This window comes from Propithecus coquereli, unplaced genomic scaffold, assembly GCF_000956105.1.
Source record: "Propithecus coquereli isolate 6110/MARCELLA unplaced genomic scaffold, Pcoq_1.0 Scaffold118, whole genome shotgun sequence".
NCBI lineage: Eukaryota > Metazoa > Chordata > Mammalia > Primates > Indriidae > Propithecus > Propithecus coquereli.
This window is the reverse complement of record NW_012135858.1, coordinates 4,827,943-4,852,837: the sequence shown is the minus strand read 5'-3', so window position 1 is coordinate 4,852,837 and position 24,895 is coordinate 4,827,943. Positions and strand designations below refer to the sequence as shown.

General features: G+C 43.5%; 1 protein-coding gene across 1 annotated transcript in view; it reads left to right on the top strand.

The window, feature by feature from the left end:
- KIF5C (kinesin family member 5C) overlaps nt 1-24,895 on the top strand; it is a 139,280-nt gene that overhangs the window by 41,096 nt on the left and 73,289 nt on the right. The window contains exons 2-6 of the mRNA XM_012659446.1: nt 5,515-5,605; nt 12,840-12,913; nt 19,866-19,970; nt 23,865-23,913; nt 24,194-24,249. Of these exons, the coding sequence (XP_012514900.1) occupies nt 5,515-5,605; nt 12,840-12,913; nt 19,866-19,970; nt 23,865-23,913; nt 24,194-24,249 (375 nt within the window). The remainder of the gene's footprint in view (nt 1-5,514; nt 5,606-12,839; nt 12,914-19,865; nt 19,971-23,864; nt 23,914-24,193; nt 24,250-24,895) is intronic.

Sequence of the window (24,895 nt, the reverse complement as noted above, 5' to 3'; positions counted from 1 at the left end):
ACAAAAAGGACCAGAGACTCATGCTTATTGTTTCCTTGATGTTTAGAGAGAGCAGGTGATTTTAAAGCAGACTCCTAGAGCACCAGAAGGGAGCCAGGGAGTCTGGATGCTAGGCACAATCTGCAGCCTGCCTGACTGGCGCACACCATCTGCCCTCTCCCCATCTCACCTTATTTGTAAAATGTGAGGTTGGGTTGGAATGACCTTGAAGGACCTTTTGGCTCTGAAAAATTCTAGAATTTTTCTTAATAACTTCAACTTTTCATAGTCAGCCTTGCACCTGTCTTTCTGTAGCCTCTGACCAGCCTCTGCCTGTTTTTAATTTCTTCTGTTGAAAAGAATGCTTGCCATATGTAGTCCCCACCATTTTTCTTGCCAGTCTTGCCCTTCTGCCCAGATCTTCAGCCCTTCTCTCCTCAGTGGTTTCACGCCAGTCCCACCTTCATGGTTAACACTTTCTTGACTGCTGTAGGATATGGTAGGGGTCTCTGTCTTTCGTTACCTCATTGATCACTTTGCTTTGGTCGTTCATATTAGTCTTAGCACATGCTGTTTTAGATGCCTCCTGCTTTTCCAATAAATCAAAAGCTTCTTAGGAAAACAGCACTGTGTAAAGGAAGAACACTTGAAATCAGAGCCTTGAAATTATTTCCCCAAAGACATAGAGCTGATAATGTGACTCGGCCTTAGTTTTCCAGTTTGTGAAATAGGGATAATAATACCTAGTTCACAGAGTTACTGTGTGAATTAAATGAGACGGAGTATACAAAGGTTTGGGTCATAGTGGTTGGTGACAGTGCTGGTGACAGTGGCGAGAAGGTGGTCAGCACAGGCTGCAAGATCTCACGGTCGCCTGTGCTTTCAGGAAGGAAGTCACATAGACACCTGGGACAGAGAGTTAATGGATGTTCTCAGTAATCAGTTCTTTAGAATACAGTACTCCTCAGTGTCTGAAGGTAATTCTACAGAGTGAGTTTAAATCTCTCTGTGGAAATTGTAGTCTTTTTGGTTTTTTTTTTTTTTTTGCCTTTGCTTCTTTCTTAGTAAAGATAAAAGAAGGATCATTCAAATCATTGGCAACCTTTGGTCACAACTCTTGGTCAGTCTTAGAGATTGTTACTGGGTTACTTCTTTATGTTTTCTTCTAGGGGATGATTAATTTCACTTTTGTTGACATCCCTCCTGGTGCCCATCTTCTACACATTTACAGGAGTCTTGTGCTTTTCTCTGTCTCCCAGAGTAATATTCTCTTCAGGCTGGGGAACAGTTGTTGGGTAATGGGTCAGATGTATTAATAGGCAGGCCATATGGTTCACAGACACTTTGCTCTCAACAACTTGATAGGAGTTCTGGTGGTATGATTTTTAAAAAAATTTTTAAGTATAAAAGTGTAAGAACCATCTGTTATTATTTTTTGTATATGATCTTGGTAAGTTATTAATTTTAGTTACATTGCGCCTTTGCAATTAGCGCTGTTATACATGGAGGCTACATGGCAAAGCTGGGATGCTTTATTTTCAGTAGCAATGTGTGTCTCATCCAGATCCCCTTCATAAATTGAAGTAGGTTTGCCTACATGCAGTTAGATCTTGGGATTTATATGGCTTATGCTTCAGCTGGTTAAATGCTTTAATTGTAGTGGTCCATTTGATTGGTTGAGACTAGGTCACATACTAATTACTATGGAGCAGACCAAATAGGGTATTGTGATAGAGTGATGCCAGGGTGGGCCTGGGGCTGCTTTAGTTAGGATCATGAACATGTTCAAAGGAGGATAAATTTGAGTTGAGTTCTGAAGGGCGATAAGGCGACAGCCCAATGAAGATCTGTGGTGAGCCAAATGGAGATTTGCGGTGAGAGAATTCTAAGGGGAAGGAAGGGTAGGAGCAAAGACTTTGAACAGGAAAATAAGCCCAGTGCAGAAAGAAGTCCACAGGGCCACACTGTAGTGACAGGGAGGGTAACACAGGCAGCTGAGAGCAAAGAGAGTCTAGTCTATGAATAATAGGAGCCATTCAAGGGTTTTAGCAGAGGAGATGGTAGCATCTGATTTGTGGTTTTAGGAAGCTACTCTGGCTGCTAAGTGGAAATTGGGTTGTTAGCATCAAGAATAGGGGCAGGGACACCAGTCAGGAGGCTACAGCCATGTAGAAGAGATGGATGGAGAAATGATGGACTAAGTTTGTGTGGTATGGACACAACCATAGAAGTGATAGAGTTTGGGATATATTTTGGATATGGAATCTATGACACATACTGAAGGATTTTTAGGTTTTCCGTCTGAGTAACTAGGTGATCGGTGATACATTTCTTGCTCAGACGTGGAGGGCTTGATGGTTGTTTTTTGGTCAGTCAAGTTTGAAGTGGCTCATGGACACCCAAGTGGAAATGTCTAGTAGGCAAATGAATCTGGAGGTCGGTCACACAAGAGATGAAGGCTGAAATATTCATTTAAATTACACGAAGGTCAAGAATACAGACAGAGAGAAGGCTGAGATCTGGGTCCTGAATATACCATCATTTAGAAGTTTGAAAGAGACTCCAGCAAAGGATATTGACAGAGGTAGCCAGAAAGGTTGGAGAGAACCATGTGCTGAATAGACACCTGGATAGGAAAAGCGTCTGCCGAAGGAGTGACTGGAGACCTCATCATTCAGTTCCAAGTGTTGGTACTCAGCAGTCATATGCAAATGCAGTTCAAAGAGTTTATTCTGTAGCTGTTAACTCAGTGATGACTAGACTAGATCAAGCTGCGCCCAACGCCTGCCTAAAGAAACCCTCGGCCATGGTGGAGAATCTTGTCTCCTTTGGGGTCATGGGGGAAGGGTCTATGTTCAAGTCTCAGTCAGGATTTGTGAGATTTTTGTACTATTACTAAAGCAGCAAAAAGCAATTCATTCTTTTTTTTTAAATGGCAACTGTATATAGAGCTGGCATGGTATGCCACAAGTCGCTTCTTTGGAAATATTCAGTAACTAAATTCTAATCAATTTCTTTCATGGCTTTAAGGTTCACCTAAAATGAAAGCCTATAACTAACTCAGTGCAAGAAAGGACACATAAAAATGTTTACATTTTAAACCACTTAATGTGTTAGTCCTGACAAGATAGGTCTCAAAACAAATCATTTTGGGCACTTTATCTTTTTTTGGTATCAACCCAGTGGCAATGACTTGAAGGCAGTTTCTGTTTGGGAGTTAACTTCAGGTTATGGGGAATTACTGTATTACTTGTTGTCACTTGGTAAATTATATTATTTAAATGAGGAGTAGAGATTTCTTATTCTCTACCTCTCTTAAAGTGAAAGTATAAAGTATTGCAATAAATATTTTGAATTAAAGGGCAAAACTGGGGAGTTCTACTTTTATACCATGCACTATAATTTAATAGGTCATTTTGCCTGTTGTATTAATGTGTTTTCTTTAAAACCCAAAGCAGGATCAAGTTATAAACAAGGTGACTTACTTTGGTGATTCTCATTAAGTTTGGAGAAATAGTAGATTTGTTTTAAATTAAGCAAAGCTGCATTTTCTTTCCAGGAGGTTCAATGGATGACAGATACTTAGGCAAACTCTGTCAGTGTTTATTCTTACCTATTACCCTACTGACATTGAGCTGAATTTTACAAATAGGTAAAGCTGATAAGAATGTAATGGGCTGATAGTTGCCAATAGATTGCGGTGAGGTAATCTCTTGGTTATTCAACCAAATACTTGGTTCACTAACTACAGGGGACTTACTGGGAATAAATTATCAGAAAATGATCCTATTCCATAATTTTAGCAGAATGACTCTGGTTTTGCTACTTTGCATAAAATCAAACGTTTATGGTACCTGAAAATTCTCCATTTTTCCAAGACCAAACTGGAAGTAGCTCATTTACCTGGTTAGCTCAATCCCATTTTCAAAGACTAAAGCTCAGGACACAGGATTTTACCTCCATCCAGCTCTACCCAAGTGATAAATGCGTAAAACGTTAAGCCAGTCTGACAGCTGTGCGCTTACTTTGTGTCAAGGTTATAGGATGTAACAAGCCTTGCCCTTGGATCCCTCACGAGCAGTTGTCTTCTTGAGTCACACTGTCCTTGGGTGGTTCCCGGTGTCCAGAGCCACTCGTAGGGGGTGCAGGGTGGGGGTGAAGGAGGCTCTTGGCTCTTTTTTATTCCTTCTCTTCTCCTGCCCTCCCCTCTGCCATGTGGGAAACGTGAAGATGAAGGGCCTCCTGGGTGGGTCGGGCTAAGGGAAAGGGCGCTCAGCACTGTGCGCGGTATGTAAATGCTCAGTAACTCCTTATTGAGCATTGAGTGATTGGGCGTCAGGGCTCATACAGCCTCTTGATTTACTGTACAGAAGGGCTCCCTTAGCCGGGCGCGTTGGCTCACGCCTGTAATCCTAGCTCTCTGGGAGGCCGAGGCGGGCGGATTGTTTGAGCTCAGGAGTTCGAAACCAGCCTGAGCAAGAGCGAGACCCCGTCTCTACTAAAAATAGAAAGAAATTAATTGGACAACTAAAAATATATAGAAAAAATTAGACGGGCATGGTGGCACATGCCTGTAGTCCCAGCTACTCAGGAAGCTGAGACAGTAGGATCGCTTGAGCCCAGGAGTTTGAGGTTGCTGTGAGCTAGGCTGACGCCATGGCACTCACTCTAGCCTGGGCAAAAGAGTGAGACTCTGTCTCAAAAAAAAAAAAAAAAAAAAAAAAAAAAGAAGGGCTCCCTTTGTCTCAGAAGTCCTGGCCCAGTTAAGGCACAATTTATGTATGGGAAAGAAAACACAAGAATTCTTTGGGACACAAAGCAATAATATGTTTCTAGTAAGAGCAGCTTCTTAAATCTGTTTGTGCCATCTTCCCATTGAACAAAATCCAAGCACATCACCTTGGCCAACAGTGCCTGCATGAACTGGCTCCTGATTTCCTTACCAGCTTCATTGTGTACCATCCTCCAGTTCCTGGGACATTCTGGGCCCTTTGCTGTCTGCTCTGCCCTCTGCTTGGAATGTGTTTTACGCAGCTCTTCACGAGCCTCCAACTTTCTGATCCTATAAAGATCCATTTAACTACTACTTCTTTAGCGAGGCCTTCCTTGTCCTATCATCCCCTCTGTCCCATTATTTTATACCTAAACATTTTGCATTTTCCTGTGTGTTTGCTTTCTTGCTTATGAGCTATCTGCTCCACTTAATTGAACAGTTCGCAAGGGCAATACTGTGTTTTCTGATTTGTCAGCATCTAGTCCAGTGCCTGGCTCAATGTAAGCTCTCAATAAATATTTATTCAAGTGAATGGATAAGCCTACCTTTCATCAGAAAAGTGTTTCAAATTAAAATTTTTTTTGCTCTTGGATTCTCAAGTTCACACTGTAAAAATCTCCTAGTGTTGGTAAAGAACTGTCTTAAAGAATAGGGTTGGTGATTTGGCTCCTATGTTCTAACTACTAATATCAGCGTGTTTTATTCCTAAACTTCTAACATGTTTTCTCTACCCTTTTCTTTCTTTTGTCTTTCTTTTTTAGCAGGGGAAGCCATATGTCTTCGACAGAGTGCTACCTCCCAACACAACCCAAGAGCAGGTTTACAATGCGTGTGCGAAGCAAATTGTCAAAGGTAAGTGCTATTTCTTTATTTCCTCCTGGGCTTTTCAGAGTAATTGAAAACATTAAGTGTTATTTGCAGCCTAGGAATCAATGTACCTTGACTCTAAGAGGCCTGCTAATTGGAAACACTGAATTACAGCCTTGGCCCTGGCCCTGATTTGCTATGATGTCAGGCAAATTATTAATCTCTCCATACCTCCTTTCCAAGGATGTTTCTTTATTTCTTTTGTGCCACCTTTTAATTCTGTCACCCAAAAGCTTAAAAGCAAGATAAGCTATGGTCACACTATTTCTGTAATGATTTAAAATACAGTTGCAGGTGGTATAGAACCTCCTTTTTCCTGTGAAGGAGAGAATATATATTCTTGATGCTCCAATTGTACATCTTTGGTTGATTTATTTTGTGCATCTGTGTTCTTTTTATTAATATCTATCAGAAAGAAGCCTTAAATGTGGAAAATTCTTGCCATCAAGGAATTTTCTGCAGTGTCATAAAGTCATAGTACCTTGTTGGTTATTGAGCTGTTATTGCTACTCAGTATTCCTTAACTATACTTTAACCTAACTCACTTTCAACCATCCCACCCAGATCTTGACATTTATTCTTCCAAACAGGTAGCCTCGAGCCTACATTTATGTCTGAGGGATCAGTCCTTTTCTCTGGGACTGGCATTGGCCCTGGAGGATTTGTGTCAAAATAACAGCAGGGAGATGAAGCAATTTACACATTGCTCTACTTTGCCCTTTCAAATCAGGGGCAGGTTGGAGCTTGCACTGGCCGAGCCTGCCATCTGGACAGGGCTAGGGGGCATCTCCTGCTACTTTGCTTTTCATCATCAAATCCTTGCTTTCAAATTTGAATGCTATGGCAACTGTGCTTTCAGATGTCTTGATGCTGCCACCTGTATAGGGAGCTCTGGTTTAAAAAGCAAGAAGTAAAAACAAAACCAAAAAAACACCTTGTCATTTTAGATATGCTTGTTTTTAGAAGCTGAGCTGACTAACGTAACTACTTGAAATGCATGAAAATCAGCTCTGAGTACATCTGTTCCATTAATTCTGACCCCGGACACCTGCGTGGGAGACTCATGTCAGTATGTAGTGTTCCTTGCTGAGGTGTATGGTTATTCACACTCTTGTTGCAGACATCAATTAATTTTGAAGGTCTTCATAGTGAGATTATTATAGAAAACTGGAGAGGAAAAAAATGCCTGAATTTGAGCTTCTTTTGAATTAGTAGTATAGGCCTATATCTGGTGGTAATTTTTATCTTCTGTCTACTTTTACTCTTTTGCTTCTCTTTCTATCTAAACATGTTTTCTCTCTGTTTTTGCAATACATCTTTCTTGGTTTGCTCCTGCTCAGCCCTGCTTCCCTTCTATTATTGGACTCATTCATATTTTTATTAAAGTAAGATTAATCGCATATGTGCCAGAATTTCCTTCTTTTTCTCTTCCCCTTCATTCTCAGAAGCAAATAGTGTTTACCACATGCTGTGCTAAGCATGAGGGCCATTTCAATACATTCTGACCTCCCTAAGCTGGAGTAATTAGAAATGGATGCGCTGCATTTAAAAAACAAATCCTGTGATTAACAAACTATAATAATAATCTTTGAGTCTTTATTCACTAGAGAAGTTTGGGTCCCTTTTAATATTTGGATTTTTCTACTGTATGAAATGTCAGAAATGAGCAGTCCCTGGGCAGGTCTTGTGAAAATATGACCTAACTCTGGAAAACTTGAGACCCAATATGTGGTGAGCCACAAAGAATACTATTTAGAGTAAAATCAGGCTCTGACATGATATGATAAACAGACATTTCTAGGACACCATAAACATAGTACGAACATACTCATTTGATAGCAATAAGAGTATCTTATTCTCTCTTGAATAGAAATTATTAGGGAGCGATGAAGGCCTAATAGAACTTTTAAAAATATCCACCGAGGCTGGGCGCGGTGGCTCACGCCTGTAATCCTAGCACTCTGGGAGGCCGAGGCGGGGGGATCACTCAAGGTCAGGAGTTTGAGACCAGCCTGAGCAAGAGCGAGACCCCGTCTCTACTAAAAATAGAAAGAAATTAATTGGACAACTAAAAATATATAGAAAAAATTAGCCGGGCATGGTGGCGCATGCCTGTAGTCCCAGCTACTCGGAAGGCTGAGGCAGAAGGATTGCTTGAGCCCAGGAGTTTGAGGTTGCTGTGAGCTAGGCTGACTCCACGGCACTCACTCTAGCCTGGGCAACAAAGCGAGACTCTGTCTCAAAAAAAAAAAAATCCCGAGGCTAGTGTGAGAAGAAGTGGCTGTGTATTTCTGCATCAGCAAGGTAAAACAGAGAGAGATAAGAAAGAACTCCTTGGAACAGATTACTGACTACAGCTGAGGGATCTTGCCATGAGGAGCCCTGTTTCAATCGGGATTAGAAGGTGGTGTGGTGGAGGCCTTTTTTTTCAAGAGCCCAATAATTAAATCAGATGACTTCTGCAGGTCACTATAGTTCCGGTGACTCATGATAATGTGGGGGACTGGTGAGTTTTCCTTTCAAGTCTACTGAAACCCTTAATGATTTGGAGCATCTGAAGACTCCATTTAATGGCATGGCTTTATTCTCTGTTTTTTCATTCCTTACAACTTCCCTGGGCTTGAAAAAAATATTTCAAATGTTTGTTTGTAGAGTCCTGGCATCTCTCATGATTCCATCTTTGTCTAGTATGTGTTTTTCAAAATGTTGCCTGAACTCTCCTCTTCTAAAGAGGTTGCGGGGTTTGTGACTACCTGCACAGTGAATAGCTAGGCTCCTGTGGCCGCCTAGGAATTAGACACCGTGGTTACTGGATGCTATTGTTGAAGTACCAGCAACCATGTCCTAGCATACAGAAGGCACGAGGCATTTGCTTTCCAAATTAACTAGATGTGGGCTGTCCAGATGCTAGAGGGGGTTTCTTGTTTTCTAGTTCTGCCTTCTTTAAACTTCATTCAGTTGTTTCTTGTAATCATTCATTTATGAAAGTAGTATTAAGTACTTACCATGCAGTAAGCACTGCTAGGGACTGGAGTCACCAAGGTATGTAAGACTGTCTGCAACGAGCTTTGAGTATAGGGAAAGAGACAGATGCATACATAATTATCATACACATAGGCATTATGTGCTTTAAATGAGTATGTGCGAAATGCAATGGGAGCACAGAAGAATGCACTTTATATAGATTTTGGTGGGTAGAGAGAGGGAGTAGAGAATTAAGGAAGGCTTCTGGGAAAGGTTGGGTCCTGAGGACTATATAATATAGCAGGGCTAAGCAGAAGGACCAGCGAAAGTAAAAGCATAAAGATACAAATTATGCTTGGGTGACTTGGAGTGGCATAGGGTGCAGAGTGGCCTTGTGGGAGATGAGGCTACGAAAGTTAGTCTGGAGCAGCTTAATGGGAATTGATACACTTTATCCTGTAGGCAGTGTGGACCCAATGGAGAGTTTTCAGTTTAGGATGATATTATCACATCTATTTCATTATTATATATGACTCTTAAAAAAATATTTTTTTAGCTGCCATTTATCAGGCACTTTCTATACATTTTACATATGTTGTTGCATTTTAAATCGTAAAACTTTACGAAGGGTGAGCATTATTATTCTCATTGTACAAAAGAGGAATTTGAGGCTCAGAGAAGCAAAATAACTTGGCCAGATCGCTTAGCGGGCAGTGCGGGGACTTGAGCCCGGATTTGTGGGACTGACCTAATATTCTTCTGCACTACCCTGCCCCAGTTTTCTGGTGAGCTCACAATGAGCGTTTGAGAACAATTATTACTATTATTATTATTATTATTTTTGAGATGGGGTTCTCATTATGTCGCTCAGGCTGGCTTGAACTCCTGGGGCCTGCGATCCTGCCGCCTCAGCCTCCGGAGTAGCTGGGACCACAGGCTCATGCCACTGCGCCCGCCTTGATGACAATTACTTTACAAGTTGTTTCTTTTCTATTAAGCCATGTGGACTATTAACTAAGCATTGCAAAGACAGGGATGGGAATGGCGTGGGAGGAGGGGAGAGCAGAGACAGTAGGGACCGTGGTTCCCGTGCCTTGTGGTGGCCCTGGCGGCCTGCCAGTGATGAGGGGTTTCCATTCTGAAGCCGCTGCGTGCCTGGCCTGGGCACAGTGGCTGGCCTTCTGGCCAGCCGGGCCTGCATCTGGCTGGCCGCTGGTGTGCAGCGGGACGCCTCGACCTCCTCCCGGGTGGCCTACTTGAGTAGTTTGCTGGGCCTCCCAGCTGAGGGTGGCCTGTCAGCCACCACAGCCAGAAACCCTGGCGCCCCGACAGGCCTCCTCGGGAGCATTGACGTGTAGGTAGGATGGGGCCTGCCCAGATTCTTAGCTGGCTGTGGAACGCAGTCTTCTGCTCCAGCAAGACCTGGGCTCGGAACTGAGCAAGGAAGAGTCAAGTACCCCACTCCCCTTCGCTCTCGGGAGACAGAGGCTCTGGGCGCCTGCAGCGGAAGCGCCGTCGGCGGGTGCGGTGGGGAGCGCCTCACGCCGGCCGCCGTCGCGAAGAAAGGCTCTGCGGTGGAGCGCGGCCCACTGCAGCAGCCGTCATTCCGTCTCGACAGAGACCGAGGCAGACGCATTCCCCGCGGGAGCTGTCGGGGCGGAGCGGGTGCGGTGGCTCCGAGCGCCAGGGCTGCGGCTATTGCACCGCCCGTCATCTCAGCGCCATCCCCAGACACGCGGTGTCCGTGCGGTGACACACGGACCGGAAACACCAGCCTCCAGCCCTGGAGTTGGGAAGAAAATAGAGAAACGGATTTTAGAGAGCTTTATCTTTTCTTTTAATATTACCTTCTAGTTCAGAATTGAGTCGACAGAGGGCGACATCGGCTCCGTTCAACCTTGAGCACCGGAGGTTTTCCAACAATAAATTAATTGTAACGTGATTGTGAATATTTTAAAGTCCTAACAGAGTTTGTTCTAATGGGGTTTTATGTGTTCTCTTTTTCTTAAAAAAAAAAAAAAGGGGGAAGAAATCGTGCTCAGTGTTGCCATAGCGTGGAGAAGCAGAGATTCGCCCGGTATTGTCTTGTGCGAGCCTCCGCTCCTTAGTCCACAAGTGATGCAGCGGCTGAGCTCTCTTTGTTTTCATGTCCTTGACACACTCCTTACCCGCAGGAGTTTCCTGAGCCATGATCCTCGAAGACTAACAGGACTGTGCTCAGTGAGAGTGGACTCGCCTGGGGGCCTCAGGTGTGGCTCCTGCCTACTGGGAGGAGGAGCCGCTCTGTACTTTCTCCTGCCAGCCGGGTGGGGCTCAGAGCTGAGTTTCCTTTAGGGTGTGGCAGGTGGCTTAGAGCTACCTCTCTGGGGCCTCCCGCATGCATGGGCATTTGTAGGGTGGCCAGCGCATGTCAAGCTGGCTGGACCCTTGGCTTTGGCCTCCCCAGTGCTGTTCTGACACCTGGGCTGATGGATCCAGAGTGCCTCCTACACGGTGGTTTAAGAAAAGGAAGGCACGTTGGGTTTGGGGGGAGATGCTTAATTTCTACTAAACAGAAACTTTAGTGTTGTGATTGTGGCCAGCACTCCAGTTGTCTGGAGCTGTTTGTGTTTTGAATATGGAATTTAAAAAATACAACCTAAGGGCAGGACCTCTTTCCTTTGGGTCCCTCAAAGCATATCATATTCTTGGAGCATTCTGCTCCAGCCTGAGCAGTGTTTTCTCTGAGCAAGTTGACATTTACGTGAAAACTGAAGCTTGAACCTTCAACCCTTACACTGACTTCTTCAAGTTTTTGCTTCCCACTGTTACCAGGGAAACCGTTACCAGAAGTCTGATAGGTGTGAACATTCTCCCTCTCTCTCCCCCCTCCCTCCCCTCTCCACTCCCTTCCATCCTTTCTCTCTCTCTCTCTCTCTCTCTCTCTCTCTCTCTCTCAGTATAACTTGATGGCTTGATGCACCCTCTTGAAGGCTGCTAGGATTAAAAAAAAATCTTGTCACTGAATTTTTCTTTTCTTAGCTTCCTAAATGAAAATCCTGCTTTTTTTTCTTATTCCAGTTCATACTCCAGCAACCTCAGAGCAGTCAAATGTATGTTTTAAAAATTTTAGAAAACTCAACAAAGCAAAACAGAAACAAACCAGCATCATCATAAAATTCAGAGAGGACCCCCTCCCCCAAACACTATTTGGGGCCAAAATAGATGGAGCCGATTGCCTGGCTTGATTTTTTTACATGGCCTTGAAGAGAAACACCTCTGTATGAGGCTCCTCTTCCTGCCCTCACTATCCTTTCTTGAATAAAGACTTCCTCTCCTTATGCAGAATGGCAGATCAAGGATATTAATGATGCATTGTTCCTCTCTCCGTGATGTTTTCCAGGATGAAGGAGGAAAGCAGGAGGGAAATGAGTGCAAAATATATTTTAATCACCTCTGCTGCTTTGAAAGAGTTCCCACAGATAATCGTCAGCTCTTTAGCAAAAAGCAGCCTCCACCCTCGCGCCTCCCCTTGTCCCTGTGTGAGGTGGCAGCCGACCTGCAGTGTGGAGGGGTTTGCACAGTGCACTCATTGTGTAATTGGAAGAAATTCCTGATACTGATGGGCCTGGGCCAGCTTGCTAGCACAGTCCCTGCAGACACAGAGACATTAAACTTAAGTCAGGGCCTGGCTGGTTTCAGGCTGATTGGATTGTCACCGTGGGGCTTAGTATACAGAAGGGGGCCCTGTTCCTCCCCTAGCTCTGGTGGGGCCTTTGGGAGAAACCTCCCCAAGGAACTGGCCTGGGCCAGCATTTAAACTGACCCAGATCAAATCTTCAGGAAGGAAATTCTATTCTCCACCTCACTCCAGAATCTTAGGACATGGATAATATATTTTTTTTTTTCCCTAAACTGATCTCAAGAGATCAACTTGTAGAAGAAAACTCAAGTATCCTACTACTGAAAAAAAATTTTCTGCCCAATGTCTCTGTCTTAATTTTGACGATAATGGGAGAAAGTATGTCTGCCTCCTTCTTCATTAATATATTCTGCAGAAATGTGGGTCCATTTCTTTCTATTTGTAGAACAGCAGAGGCCTGCGTTTCTGCTCTTATCTCACAATTTCTGCTTAAAATGCACATGGAGTTGAAATATATCATCTGTGTGAAAAATGAGATGGGCCATTTGGAAAATGTAATCTTAAAATATGCATCCTACACCAGCATATGATCAAAGAAATGAGTTAATTTTAATTTGTTTTTCTTGTTTGCAGATGTCCTTGAAGGTTATAATGGGACAATTTTTGCGTATGGACAGACTTCATCAGGAAAAACCCACACCATGGAGGTAAGACTGCAGTGTGCTCTAATGTCCATCTCTGAGGTAACTGAGTGGAGCTAGTTCTTCCAGCAAAACCTGAGGTGCATGTGGCTTTGTTTACTGGGCAACAGAGATGGTTATGTTTGGCCAATTATTATTAATTATTATTGAGGAGTTTTAAAATAGCAATAAGTAATAAAGTCTCAGGAATTTAGTATTTTAAAAAGCTATTTGTTGATAGCTCCATCAAGATGGTAATAATAAATTCTATTAAAAAATATGCATCAAATAAACAGTGGTGTGAGCATCCTTATGGAGATGCCAGCCCCACCCCACAAAGAAAGCCTGCTGTGAAAATCATTTACCCTGAGGAGGGCCTCTGGGGAGGAGAGTCTCCTTAGAATAAGTTTTAAAACTGCAGGTCAGAGATTTTTAAAAGTTGGCTTGTCAACCAAATTCAGCCCACAGACATATTTTTGTTTGGCCTGCACAATGTTTTTTTGTTTTTTTTTTTTTAAATTGTAGGCAGTGTTTAAAATGGGATGATTTCACACAAGTCTAATTTTCCATCTTAGGTTGAATATTCTGAAGATCTAGCAACTCTGGGTGAATTTCACCATAATATAAAATCCAAGCTTCACTATTCACTTCATTGTCTTGTTTACCTTTTTATTAACATTTCATGGAGCAGCAGCTGTCACCTAGCACATGGAACAGCAGCTGTCACTTAAGAGAGGCTCAATAAAATATTTGTCCAGTATCTGTTAGTATTTGTTAAAATGGCACTTGTGTGGTGGCCCTGGCTACCCTGTGAGTGTGGGGCTGGCTCTCCAGGGTACCCAGCCCACTTCACGCACACCAGGAGTGCATATGAGCTTATATTTAGCTTCCTTCCTCATTAACTTACATCCCTGGTCCCTGTGGGTACTTGAGGGTGTGACCCCATCTCAGATTGTTGGCCTTGGAGCTCTGTGGCTTCAGGCTGTCTTCCAAACAAGGTACGCCTGCAGACTAGACCAAATTGGCCTCCCTTACTTCCTCTTTTCCTTCTTTTTTATCACGGACTCCTGTAAGGCCTTTAGGGCCTGATAATTCTTCTAAAGGTTAGGCCCACCTGACAGGTGAGGTGAGGTAGAGAGAGTGGTTATTGTAAGAAGCTGCACAGGGAAAGTTTGGGGAATTCAGCAGCAGGATAAGATGAATCTTTAATCCTTCAAGCTCAGGTTTTTTCATTTGTGATACCCTCCTGGGAATATCACTGAGACGGCTGCTGCAGAGTCGGTTTAGCTCATGAATCATTCCTATTGAAGAGGAGATTTCAAAGGCGTGAGGCTAAAAATCCTCAGGGCTCTGGTGTTCTGCTTACGCTGATTTCCAGTGCAGGGTACGGTGCTGGGGGATCTCATTTCTGTGGTGTTGACTCTTTCACCCATTTCGCTGAAGACAAAGTGGTTCAGAGACTGCACGGATGAGAGGGAGCACGAGGTTTATTTGTGACCTCTTCTCCACTGAGCAGGCCTTTTCCCTGACACACGAGCTACTTCGGCTCCTCTTCTCCAAGACTTTCACCCTACAGCAGTACACCTTAGAGATGCTGGCTCTGCTGTCCCCATGCTCCTGCCCCAGCCCCTTGCCTCTCTCTCTTGCTGAACCCCGGACCCTTGACCTTTGAGGCGCTAGAAAGGTTGCAGTTGCACATTTTCTGGGTCCCACCCACTCCAGTAGCTGTGGGCAAAAACTCCTTCATAGGTCATACGGCACATGAGAGAGAGATACGGTGTCTAGTGAAGAATTCAATCAGTCTTGAAGTTTTTGGGAAATTATCAAACTGTATACACTACCAAAAAAAAAAAAAACCCAAACCAAAAAAAAATAACCCTCAATATTTAAAATTCCCCAGACTCTTAAGGAATGCTTACAAAAGTAACCATTTATGCCTTGGGATTCATTTATCTTTGGGAAATATTAATAAGGTTTTTGCTGAAAGTCATAAATTTAAACTGTAAGACATTATGAAAGAGATCGCTCCTCAGTGCTAGATTTTGGGAGGTGAATAGATGGGGATAGGGTGATGGCAAAGAGCTATGACAGCCCTTTAAAGCTAATGTAGGAGACATTTTGTTAAATTAGAGGCTCTTGAGTGCTCAGTTTCTTGCAGGATAAATGACACGATGCCCGCCCAGAGAGGACTCGTGAGGACCTAAAGGGAACTGGATTCCGTACAGGTCTCACCTCTAGTTCCCTAAATTCTGTTGCCTCTTCATCTTTGTCGGTTTCAAAAGGTTGACTGTAATGAGTTGCTTTTCTTTATTGTGACTTTGAAGATCACATGCCTGTGCCTGTAGTTGGAAGGAGGTGGTGTGGGTGTGAGTTTTTTCCCAGTGCCACCCACCCCTTGCTGAATTGGGTTCTTTCTGCAGGGTAATTATAGATTGGAGAAAAGGTAGGGGATATTTTAAGAGGAAAGCAGAGGAAAGGAGGACCCCAAACTGAAATCATAGAGACTGTAGGAGACCAAGAAATCCAGGACCCTGGAATGTAATTAAATCAAGCCCTGCGGGGTCTGCATCCTCTGTAGGGAGGATTTTATGTATTGGGAATTATACATTGTGATCTTCCAGAGGCTTTCAGAGGGGGTTGTTAACTCCTTGAGTGGACAGAGTGGTCACATTTCAAAGCTGTTTTTCATTTTAATCCACTTACTTTTGGTCTGACATCCAGTGGTGATTCCATTACCTTCTATGGAGGGGAACAAACAGATAAGGCTACATAAAATTGGAAAGATTAGCTTCTCAAGATGGAGCATTTAAGGCTGATTTTCAGTAAAAACATGAATCACTGGACAGCATTGGTGCTAAGCTTGGTAGGCACCAGCGGGCCCAAGGCCCTGTGCTTGTGCAGCCCATCCCTAGGGTTGGCACTGGGGAGGCGACAGGGGTGCTGGCTGCAGCTTGGGAGGAAGGGACTGTCCTTTTGTTCAGTGTGTGATGCTGGGAAGGGCTTCTCTTGGCCCCAAGCCCTACTCTGTTGTCCTCTTCTGCACACTGATATAGATGGATGGAGACACCTTGTGTTTTTCCTTCTGCCCAAAGGGACACCTGGAGGCCATCTGAATGGTGCAGGCTCCCCAGCCGCCAAGCCAAGCCTGCCAAGTGATTTTCAACAAGCCTTTCTGAGCGCCTGGTGCTCGTGTGCTGACGGGCTGCCCGCTTTCCCATCTTAAGTGTTTCTGGAAACTCTGCCGTGCTTGGGAGGTTGAGGAGGCCACTGGGGCTGGAACAAAGAGAGTCTTGTGCAGTGGCCAATGGCCTGGGTCCTGTTTCTTCTTTCACACAGGCTCCTAGAAGATCGCATTCAGTGGGAAAAGTTTTTGAGGAGAATTATGCAGAATGCAATTATGAAAGTGTTTCTCCTCTTTGTCTTCTGGGAGAAACAAGGTGATGAAGCACTACCTTTCTTTCCTCCTCAAGTTCTTTCCTGAGTTTCCAGCAAAAATGTGCTTTCGCTGTCCTCCCCTTTGCTGAGAACGGGCACGGTTCTCTCTCAGTTTCTGCGCCGGCGTTGCTTTCCCTCACCCTCTGCCTGCGTCCTCTCTGTGCAGCCCTAATCTCACTCAGCCCTCAATGTTGGGTGTCCCTAGAGGAAACCATCTCATGTTACCCCGGCCAGGACTTTTCTGTTATGGAGTTTCTTTACCTCTCAGCTTCTTTACCACTTTTTATTGCCTGAGGTGACTGTGCATTGTGGTCTGTGCTGTGTCTCATCGCAAGGCACTCAGTGTAGAAGCGGTAAAGACCTTTGGGGAACACCTCTCACTCACACACATACACAGAGACACACCCCACATATATCAGACACGTGTGGACATATACACACTACACACATACACACACACACAGACCCGCCCCATACCCAGAGATATCCCACATACATCATGCCCCCCACACATATACATGCACACATACAGACATACCCCACATACATCACACATACCCCCCACGTACATCATATACACAGAGAAACATACGTACCACACACACCCACCCTGTAGAGACACCCCACATACATCACACCCCACACACGGAGACATTCCCCCCCACACATGTATACATACAGACAGCTCCCACATATATCACACATATACCACATACCACACACCGCATACCCCACCCCACATACATCACACACAGGCACATGCACACAAACATATACACACGACACACACACCTACAGACACACCCAGCAAGAGACAGTCCACATACATTACCTCCCCCGCAACAGAAACGTACCCCCACACCCAACACACACACCCATGCACACATACAGACACACCCCACACACGTCACACACACAACCATGTACACACATACATTCCACACACAGCACTTGCCACGTATTTACAATACATACACACCAATACACACCACAAACACCCTCCCATACTCACACCACAGCACACACCTGTATATACACACACTTCATGTATATCACATGTGCACACATCCCACACCACACATACCCCATATACATCACACCCCCTCCACACAAGCACATACCATGAACACAGACACATACCACACACCCTCCCACACACATAGATACACTACACATATATTACATGTATACCACACACATGTACCACACACACACACACATATACTCCACACACCCCTGTGTCCCTGCCCCACACCCTCACACACCCTCCCACAGTGGTTTTGGCAGGCTCTGCGTCCTGGGTGTAAGAGCCCATGCTACTCAGGCACATGAGCTAGGCCAGGCATCACAGCCCCTAAGCCTGTGGTGGATTTGGGTATCACCTCTGTCCCTGTGGGGATGGGAAGCATTATTACGAGAACGTTCACTTTTCTCTCATTGATTTTGGGTGAGGGCTTCGGGGAGCCCAGATAGGGAGTGTCCCAGATTCATCCTGGTTCTGCCTTGTTCTTACCCTGACAGAGGCAAACCAAGGGGTGGCCGCACGTGCGTAAGCCAGGAGTCAGTTGGGAGATCCATCCACTGAAAGGGAAAGCAGCTGGGGAAACAGACTTGAGTCGATTATAAATGATATTTGAATTATCAGTCATTCGTCTCTGGCCGAAGACCACTGAGAAGAAGCTAAAAATTATTGTGAATCATGAAAGAGCTCTGGAGGCTTAGGGTAGGGGAGGTCTTTTCACTGGCTGAATGGAGTCGTGGTGTTTGACCAGGCGACCTGTGTTTTCACCATCCGTATCATTTTTGCCAACAATCTCCACAGACCAGAGCACGCCGGGTCCGTCGGTTTGCTACACATTTATGATGGCCAATGTGATTTAAGTTTTCAAGATTTGAGACTCTCAGTCTCAGTCATTTGGTATAGTTTTCCTAAGATGTATCTTAATTATTTGGGGAAGAAATGTGTTTTCAGACTCTTTAGGTCAAACACCAACAATTTCTTAATGAGAACCTGCTATAAACTGAATGATAAAACGGTAACATTTATTAAGCACTTCCTATGTCACTAAACACTTTATATATCCTGTTTAACTTAAATTCTAGGTAATAAATACCGTACTAAGTCTCATAAGTGATGGAGGGAAATATATACGCACTGACCATCCTTGTTTTTAGGGAGTATGTAATCCAACTAAAAAACAATATGAACACATCCAGTGATTTAAGATTCTTAATAGATGAGGGCATTCCAAAGAAATACCCATTTTCCAGAGGCCAGACCTGGCTGAATTCAGCTTTTCTCTTGCTTTTGTTGGAATGGCAAGTCAGGAATCAGGTGTGCGAAGGAGGATTCGTAACGCCAAGTGGTTCGTGGCCTGTATTTAGTGCTGGGGTTCGTGTGAGTCCTTGTTTTTGCTAACTCAAGCATCGACTTGAAAGTCACTTTCAGACAGGTACTATGTGGTGAAGCCCTGCCGAAAACAAAAAGGGTGTAATCGGGGGAAAACAAAGCATATCTTCCACATATTGGGCAGATTTGGGGTGAGGGTGTGAGTCAAAATCGTAAAGGTTGGTGGGCATCCTGGGAAGACTAAAAGAGCAAACTGGGTTTTGTGTTTTTCTTCCAGTTCCATTTGTTCCTAGAGTTTTACAACTTCCTAAAGGTCTGGAAAATTCTCTAATGATCACTTTAGACCTGCAGACTGTGTGTTTATGCGCTGATGTGTTTAACACATACACGAGGAATGCAGTGCTTATCTGACTGTGGGCTTACCCAGAGGCCTCTGCAGGCTGTGTGCCTAGGGCCGTGCTGGGACTGTTGCTTTAAGTGCTTCTGGAACTCTTCTCTAGGAATTGCTCTCAGGTCCTAGGCATCTCTTTTTGAAAGTCTTCAGAGGCGGCAAATTCTGACCTTAAAAATGGATTTAGTAATAGTTCAAATAGCAGAAGAATTCATCTCTCCCCCAGCTCCTTAGGTAAAATGAATACAAGTAGAAAAAAGGGGAAGAAAGAATACCTTAAAAGTAGATTTAAGTATTAGAAACAGCCAAAAATGATTTGGAACAACTTAGGCTGGGGGTCATAGATTTTAAAAAGAAAGTGATAATGGATTTTCTTGATTGTTTCTGTAAAGTGATACTGAAAGTGTTTCCAGAATAAGGTCCTGCAGGCTCTGGTCAGTTTGTAAATATTCAAAAACAAAACCCATGTGTTCTCATTCCTTCCACTCCCTTCTCTCCTCACCCAGCACTGCCCACGTACACACGGATTTGCTGCCTTGAATGGCGGCAGGAGGGAATACTGTGGGGCCTCAGAACTTGGCAGAACAAGCGCTCCCCCGCTGGGTAAAGAGACCAGCATGTTGAGTTATTCTCCAGCTTTTGGTCTGTCGGGATGTCAGGTAGATTCCCAGGGAGCTGGCAGTCCACACATGGGTGCTCCCAGCTCCAAGGAGTTCTGTTTAAGAAATCCGGGGATGGTCCCTTCTCGCCCTCGCAGGCTCCCCAGCCCTCTTTAACTGCCTGTTTGTGTTTTCACCCACCAGGGGAAGCTGCATGACCCTCAACTCATGGGGATCATTCCCAGGATCGCCCATGATATCTTTGACCATATCTACTCCATGGATGAGAACCTGGAGTTTCACATCAAGGTAAGTGCTATGCACTGAGTCTTGAGGGAAGACACTGGGCCCCAAATCAATGTGTCTTATCCTTCCTCCTCTTGTGTAGATGTAAGAGAAGATCTTATCCAATTTAAATGACATTGCTGTGGTAAGCAGGGCCCTATTTGTAATTTAATAGCTTAAGTTAATACTTAGCTATCTAGATGGTTTGCTTGAAATATCAAGATAATGAAAGTGAAAGCCCTCTTTAGGATAGAATCATCTACCACAGGTGTTACCCTGTGGATTTCTGTAGATATGATTGGAAGGTGTCTGTGTTTGGGTCAGGACAGCATTTCCCAAAGTGTGTTCCATGGAACACAGTCCCTCGTATTATTAATGGTGGGCTAAGGTAAAAGGGCTGTGTGGCCAAATAAGCTGGGAAGATGCTCTGTTGAACTATGTTAAATTTATCACAGGTTTAAATATGCGACTCAGCAAGGGGGACATGTACTGTATTGCATTTCCCAGCTCATTTGACTGCAGACACATGTCCCCCCCTCGGAGTGTGACAGACTAGTGTTTGGAGGAGTGCACTCTGAAAAATGTTGGGGAAGGGAATTCTTCTCCTCCTTTTTCCCCTCCTCCTTGCATTTTGTTTTTGTTTTAAACCAGGACCTCTGTTCTGGCTTAAATTTGAATTGAAAGAGAGATTTCTCTTCTCTTACTATAGCTGCTACATCATAAAATTTGATATTAGGGGTATAGAATATATCCCTAATTCATTTGCAAGTGACTGAAAGCCACTAGTCTGAGCAAATAGAGGATGTTATAAGACACAGAATCTGACAGCTGGCATTTCGCGGGGAGCAGGAAGTCCAAGCCCTGCTTTTCTTTCTTTTTTTTAACTTTTCAAAAAATGGAGATATAATTCACATATCATAAAGTCCATCCTTTTAAAGTGTACAATATGGTGGTTTTTAGTATATTCCCCAAATTGTACAGTCATAACCATTATCTAATTCCAGAACATTTCATCACTCCCCAAAGAAACCCCAAACCCATCACAGTCCCTGCCTTCCTGCCCTTTCTTTACTTCCTTCTCTTGTTTCAGACCATCTTTCTCTCTTTTTGGTGGTGGTGGGGGGTGGTCGGCAACCCTGCTTCACATTCCCTCATTTCCAATTCCAAATTCCCTCGGGAAGGGACTCGTTGGCCCAACCTACAGCAGGTGCCCGTCCCCTACCTCTCACCCCAGGATGCACATGCTGTCTGGGTCCCGCCCTCCGTGGCTGGGGGTGAGGTGTTGAGAGGATGGGGAGGAGGAAGGGGCAGCTCTAAGAAGGCTCAGCTGAGCTTTCCCTTCAGGCTGGGACTTAGGGCACCAGGCGTCATCCGTTTAGAGATGATGAAACTGAACGTCGAAGACACAGAGTTAGATGGCCCAACTTACATACCAAGTTATTGACAGAGCTTAGAAGAGATCCTAGGTCTGACCAACCCCACATGCAGTCTCTTTTTCATTATATTAAACTTCTCCCCTTACTGCTATATACCTTTCCTATATTACCTAAAAAGAAAGCAACAACTGTTTGCTCAATTGTAAATTACATCTAGCAAATCACTTTTCCTTACAGTTCCTTTTGTTGGCTAAAGCCTGCTTCTCCTTCTTGCCAAGGTTCTTTATATCTAAGGACGCAGAAGCTTGTTGCTTTGATGGGATCAAGATTTAGAAGCTTAGTGCTTCTTTAGGGCTGTTTGCATTTAAATAGCTTAGACTACTGCAGGGTTCTTATGTGATAATCCTGGAATAAGATGTTAAACCAATTACTGCCCTCCAAATAGGGTCTCATGTTAGAATCTTATTAAGATAAAAACAGCCCTAGCATGAAGTGGGGGAAGGAAAGGAACAACACTTTCTAAGTCTCTAGGGCTGGATTTTACAATCCAGGTTTCTGTTTTGCATTTGTAGTTATACTTACTTGTTTCATAAATAATAATTGTAAGTGTGAAGTTGCTGCTGACTATTAATACTTTGTATTTTGAACGAGTAGTGACAGGCTAAATCAAGAAAAACAAAGCTGATTAAGGCAATGTCAAAATCTGCTCCTGAAAATATGTCCCGCAGACTCAATTTAAACATTTCTGAACATCCTATTTCTTAATGCCAAACATGCCTACTTATTTTTCTTCTGCCTGGTCTCACAAATATTTGAAATGACAAAATAACAAAATCGCCCCCCACCCCCAGCACACATACTAAAAACAGAAATTAATAAATCAGAATTCTGTTTCTACTTATATTAAATGTGAATAGGATTCTAATTGCCAGATTTGCCAACATCTAGTTTGTGACTGTTTCTTAAATATAATTAATTTTCTCTATATTCTATGGAAATAAGGCTTTATATTTAAAATCACAAAGATAACAGAAAAGTCTTAATGAAAATCAGACAATTCTGATATAAATAGAATGGACTGAACCAGGGTTGAGTTAGCTGCAGGAAGGGCTGGGTTAGAGATGTCTAGGATTAGAGGCCAAACAGACCCATAAAGATTTGGGCAACAAGGAGTGTGTGGCAGGAGAGATTACAGAGAGCTGTTTGAGTCACTTCAACGTCACATAGGTGCGTCCACGGGAGATGGGGGCTCAGTGACAGGGGCGTTGGACAGATGTTCAAGTAGACTGATATTGTTACGGATACAGACAACCAAGAAGGATGCTCAGCTATAGATTTGAGGGTTCAAAGCCAGAACCCTCAATCTCAGAGTAGCTGGGAAGTCAAGTGGTTCCAGACTGAGGCCCACAAAAGAAAATAAAGCAGGGCTGAGTAGGGCTGGGTTAGGGAGTCCTCGCTTCCCTAATTAGAGGCAGGACTGGTCAAGAGCTGGGATGTATGGCTGGAGTTTCACTTGTGTGGTCACATCTCCGCTTTACAATTTCACAGCTGTTTTCCTCTTTGTTCAGTCTCTTGTTTAGATGTCAAAAACACTTAGGAATACAGGGGAGAGCAAAGTTTATTTGGGAGGCAGAAGGCAGACGTAAACAGGGTGCAGAATCCTGGAGGGAATTTTTGACATCATAAAACCTAATGGCTTCATGTTACAGATGGGAAAATTGAGGCTTAGGGTCTTAGTTATGAATGAATTGACTCCCCAAGACCACATATTTAGTTAAAGCAGGTCTCAGACACCAGCCGGCGTAAGAATGGCCTGGGGAATTTAGAGGCAGATTTCTAGGTCCTGTTCTCTGAGGTTCTGATTCAGCAGGACTGCAGTAGGATTCAGGGCTCTGCAATTCAAACAGGTCCTGTAGGTGGTGCTGAGGAAGGTGGTGCTGGGACTGAGGCCTGAGAATAATTAATTGGAAGGCCTCCTTTTCCTCTCACAGTCTAATCATCTTTTAGTAAGTCGCATTTTGTTCAAATCCTTCCTGGACTCCCCAGAGCTGGCCACCATCACCAGCTCTCGCAATTACCTTTCTGAGTTCCTCCAGCTCCAAGAACACGTCCTTGCCTCTCCCTGCTTCCCCCTTGTGAATGTTTGGACAAACTGCCCCTCCCCCACCACCCCGCCACAAGGCTGACGGTATCATGCAATAAGGTGAGGCCTACTGGTTTTTGAAAATTACTTGCAGAGGATATTTTCTATTCTGGCTGTTGTCACACGTAGAAGGTAGAAGTTTGCTTGGTGCTTATCTAAGGTGAGACCTAGGGTCCTCCTGTAAGTGGCTGACTGGCACATGATGAAAATGGCACCTGAGTCCAGACCACAGTAGAGCTAGCTGGAGCTGTGTACCCCAACATTCTGAATCTTCACTTTGTACCTCCTCTTCTTACTCTTCTTAGACATGCACGGCAAAGGCTCTTATAAATTCTAATAACAATATTTTTGAAATACCCTGTGGCATTTCTATTCCGAACTAAATTTGTTTTTAACTAGGTTTCCTATTTTGAGATCTACTTGGACAAAATAAGGGACTTACTTGATGGTGAGTAACCTGAATGCTTGTCCTTTATTTGTTCTGTAACAAATAAAAGTCCAGGGAGGTTGAAATGATTTATAGCACTTCTGTTTAAGTAATTAATGAAAATTTATAGAGATATTCTATTGCCTTCAGGCTCCATGTTCATTCTCAGCAAAGGCTGAAACTTGCATATTACAAAGAGATTAGATTTGCCTATCTTCTGTAACAATTTCTATTTCTCCTCAAATATAGGGTCTTTAACTTTTCTTTTCTTTTTTGCATGTCATCATTATCATCTCTATAGTATCCAAGACCAACCTGGCTGTTCATGAAGATAAAAATAGAGTCCCGTATGTAAAGGTATGAGGAAGACTTGATTGGTGATACAGTTGAATTCTCTTCAGTCACTGTCATCATAATTGTTATATGAGATGCCCAGAATATTGTCTGTTAAGGGCATTTAGATATTTAATCATGGGAGGTGTGGTGGGAAGAAGAAAAAAAAATAAAATGAAAGAATAGGAGAAAAAAAAGGAAGGGAGGGAAAGATGAAAGGAGGGAGGAAGGCAGACAGGCAAGAAAAGTGAGTTTTGTCCTCTGACAGAGTTTGCATTGTATAAGGGTTGACAAACTACAACCAAATGTAGCCCATTCCATGTTCTGTGTGGTGCATAAGCTAAGAATGTTGTTTTACATTTTTAAATGATTGGAAAAAAAATTTCATAAGCAATGAACATTATAAGAATTTTAGATTTCAATATGTATAAATAAAGTTTTATTAGAATACAGCCACACCCATTCATTTACTTTGTGTCTGTTCACTGCTTTTGTACTATAACAGCAGAGTTCAGTAATTGCCACAGAGACTTTTAAGCCAGCAAAGCCTGAAATATGTATATTTTTTGGCCTTTTATAGAAAAAGTTTGCTGACTTCTATTTTGGTTGACAATTGCAAAATTTTAGAAAAATTAAGACTTCTTGAAGAAACTATTTTCTAATATGTAAA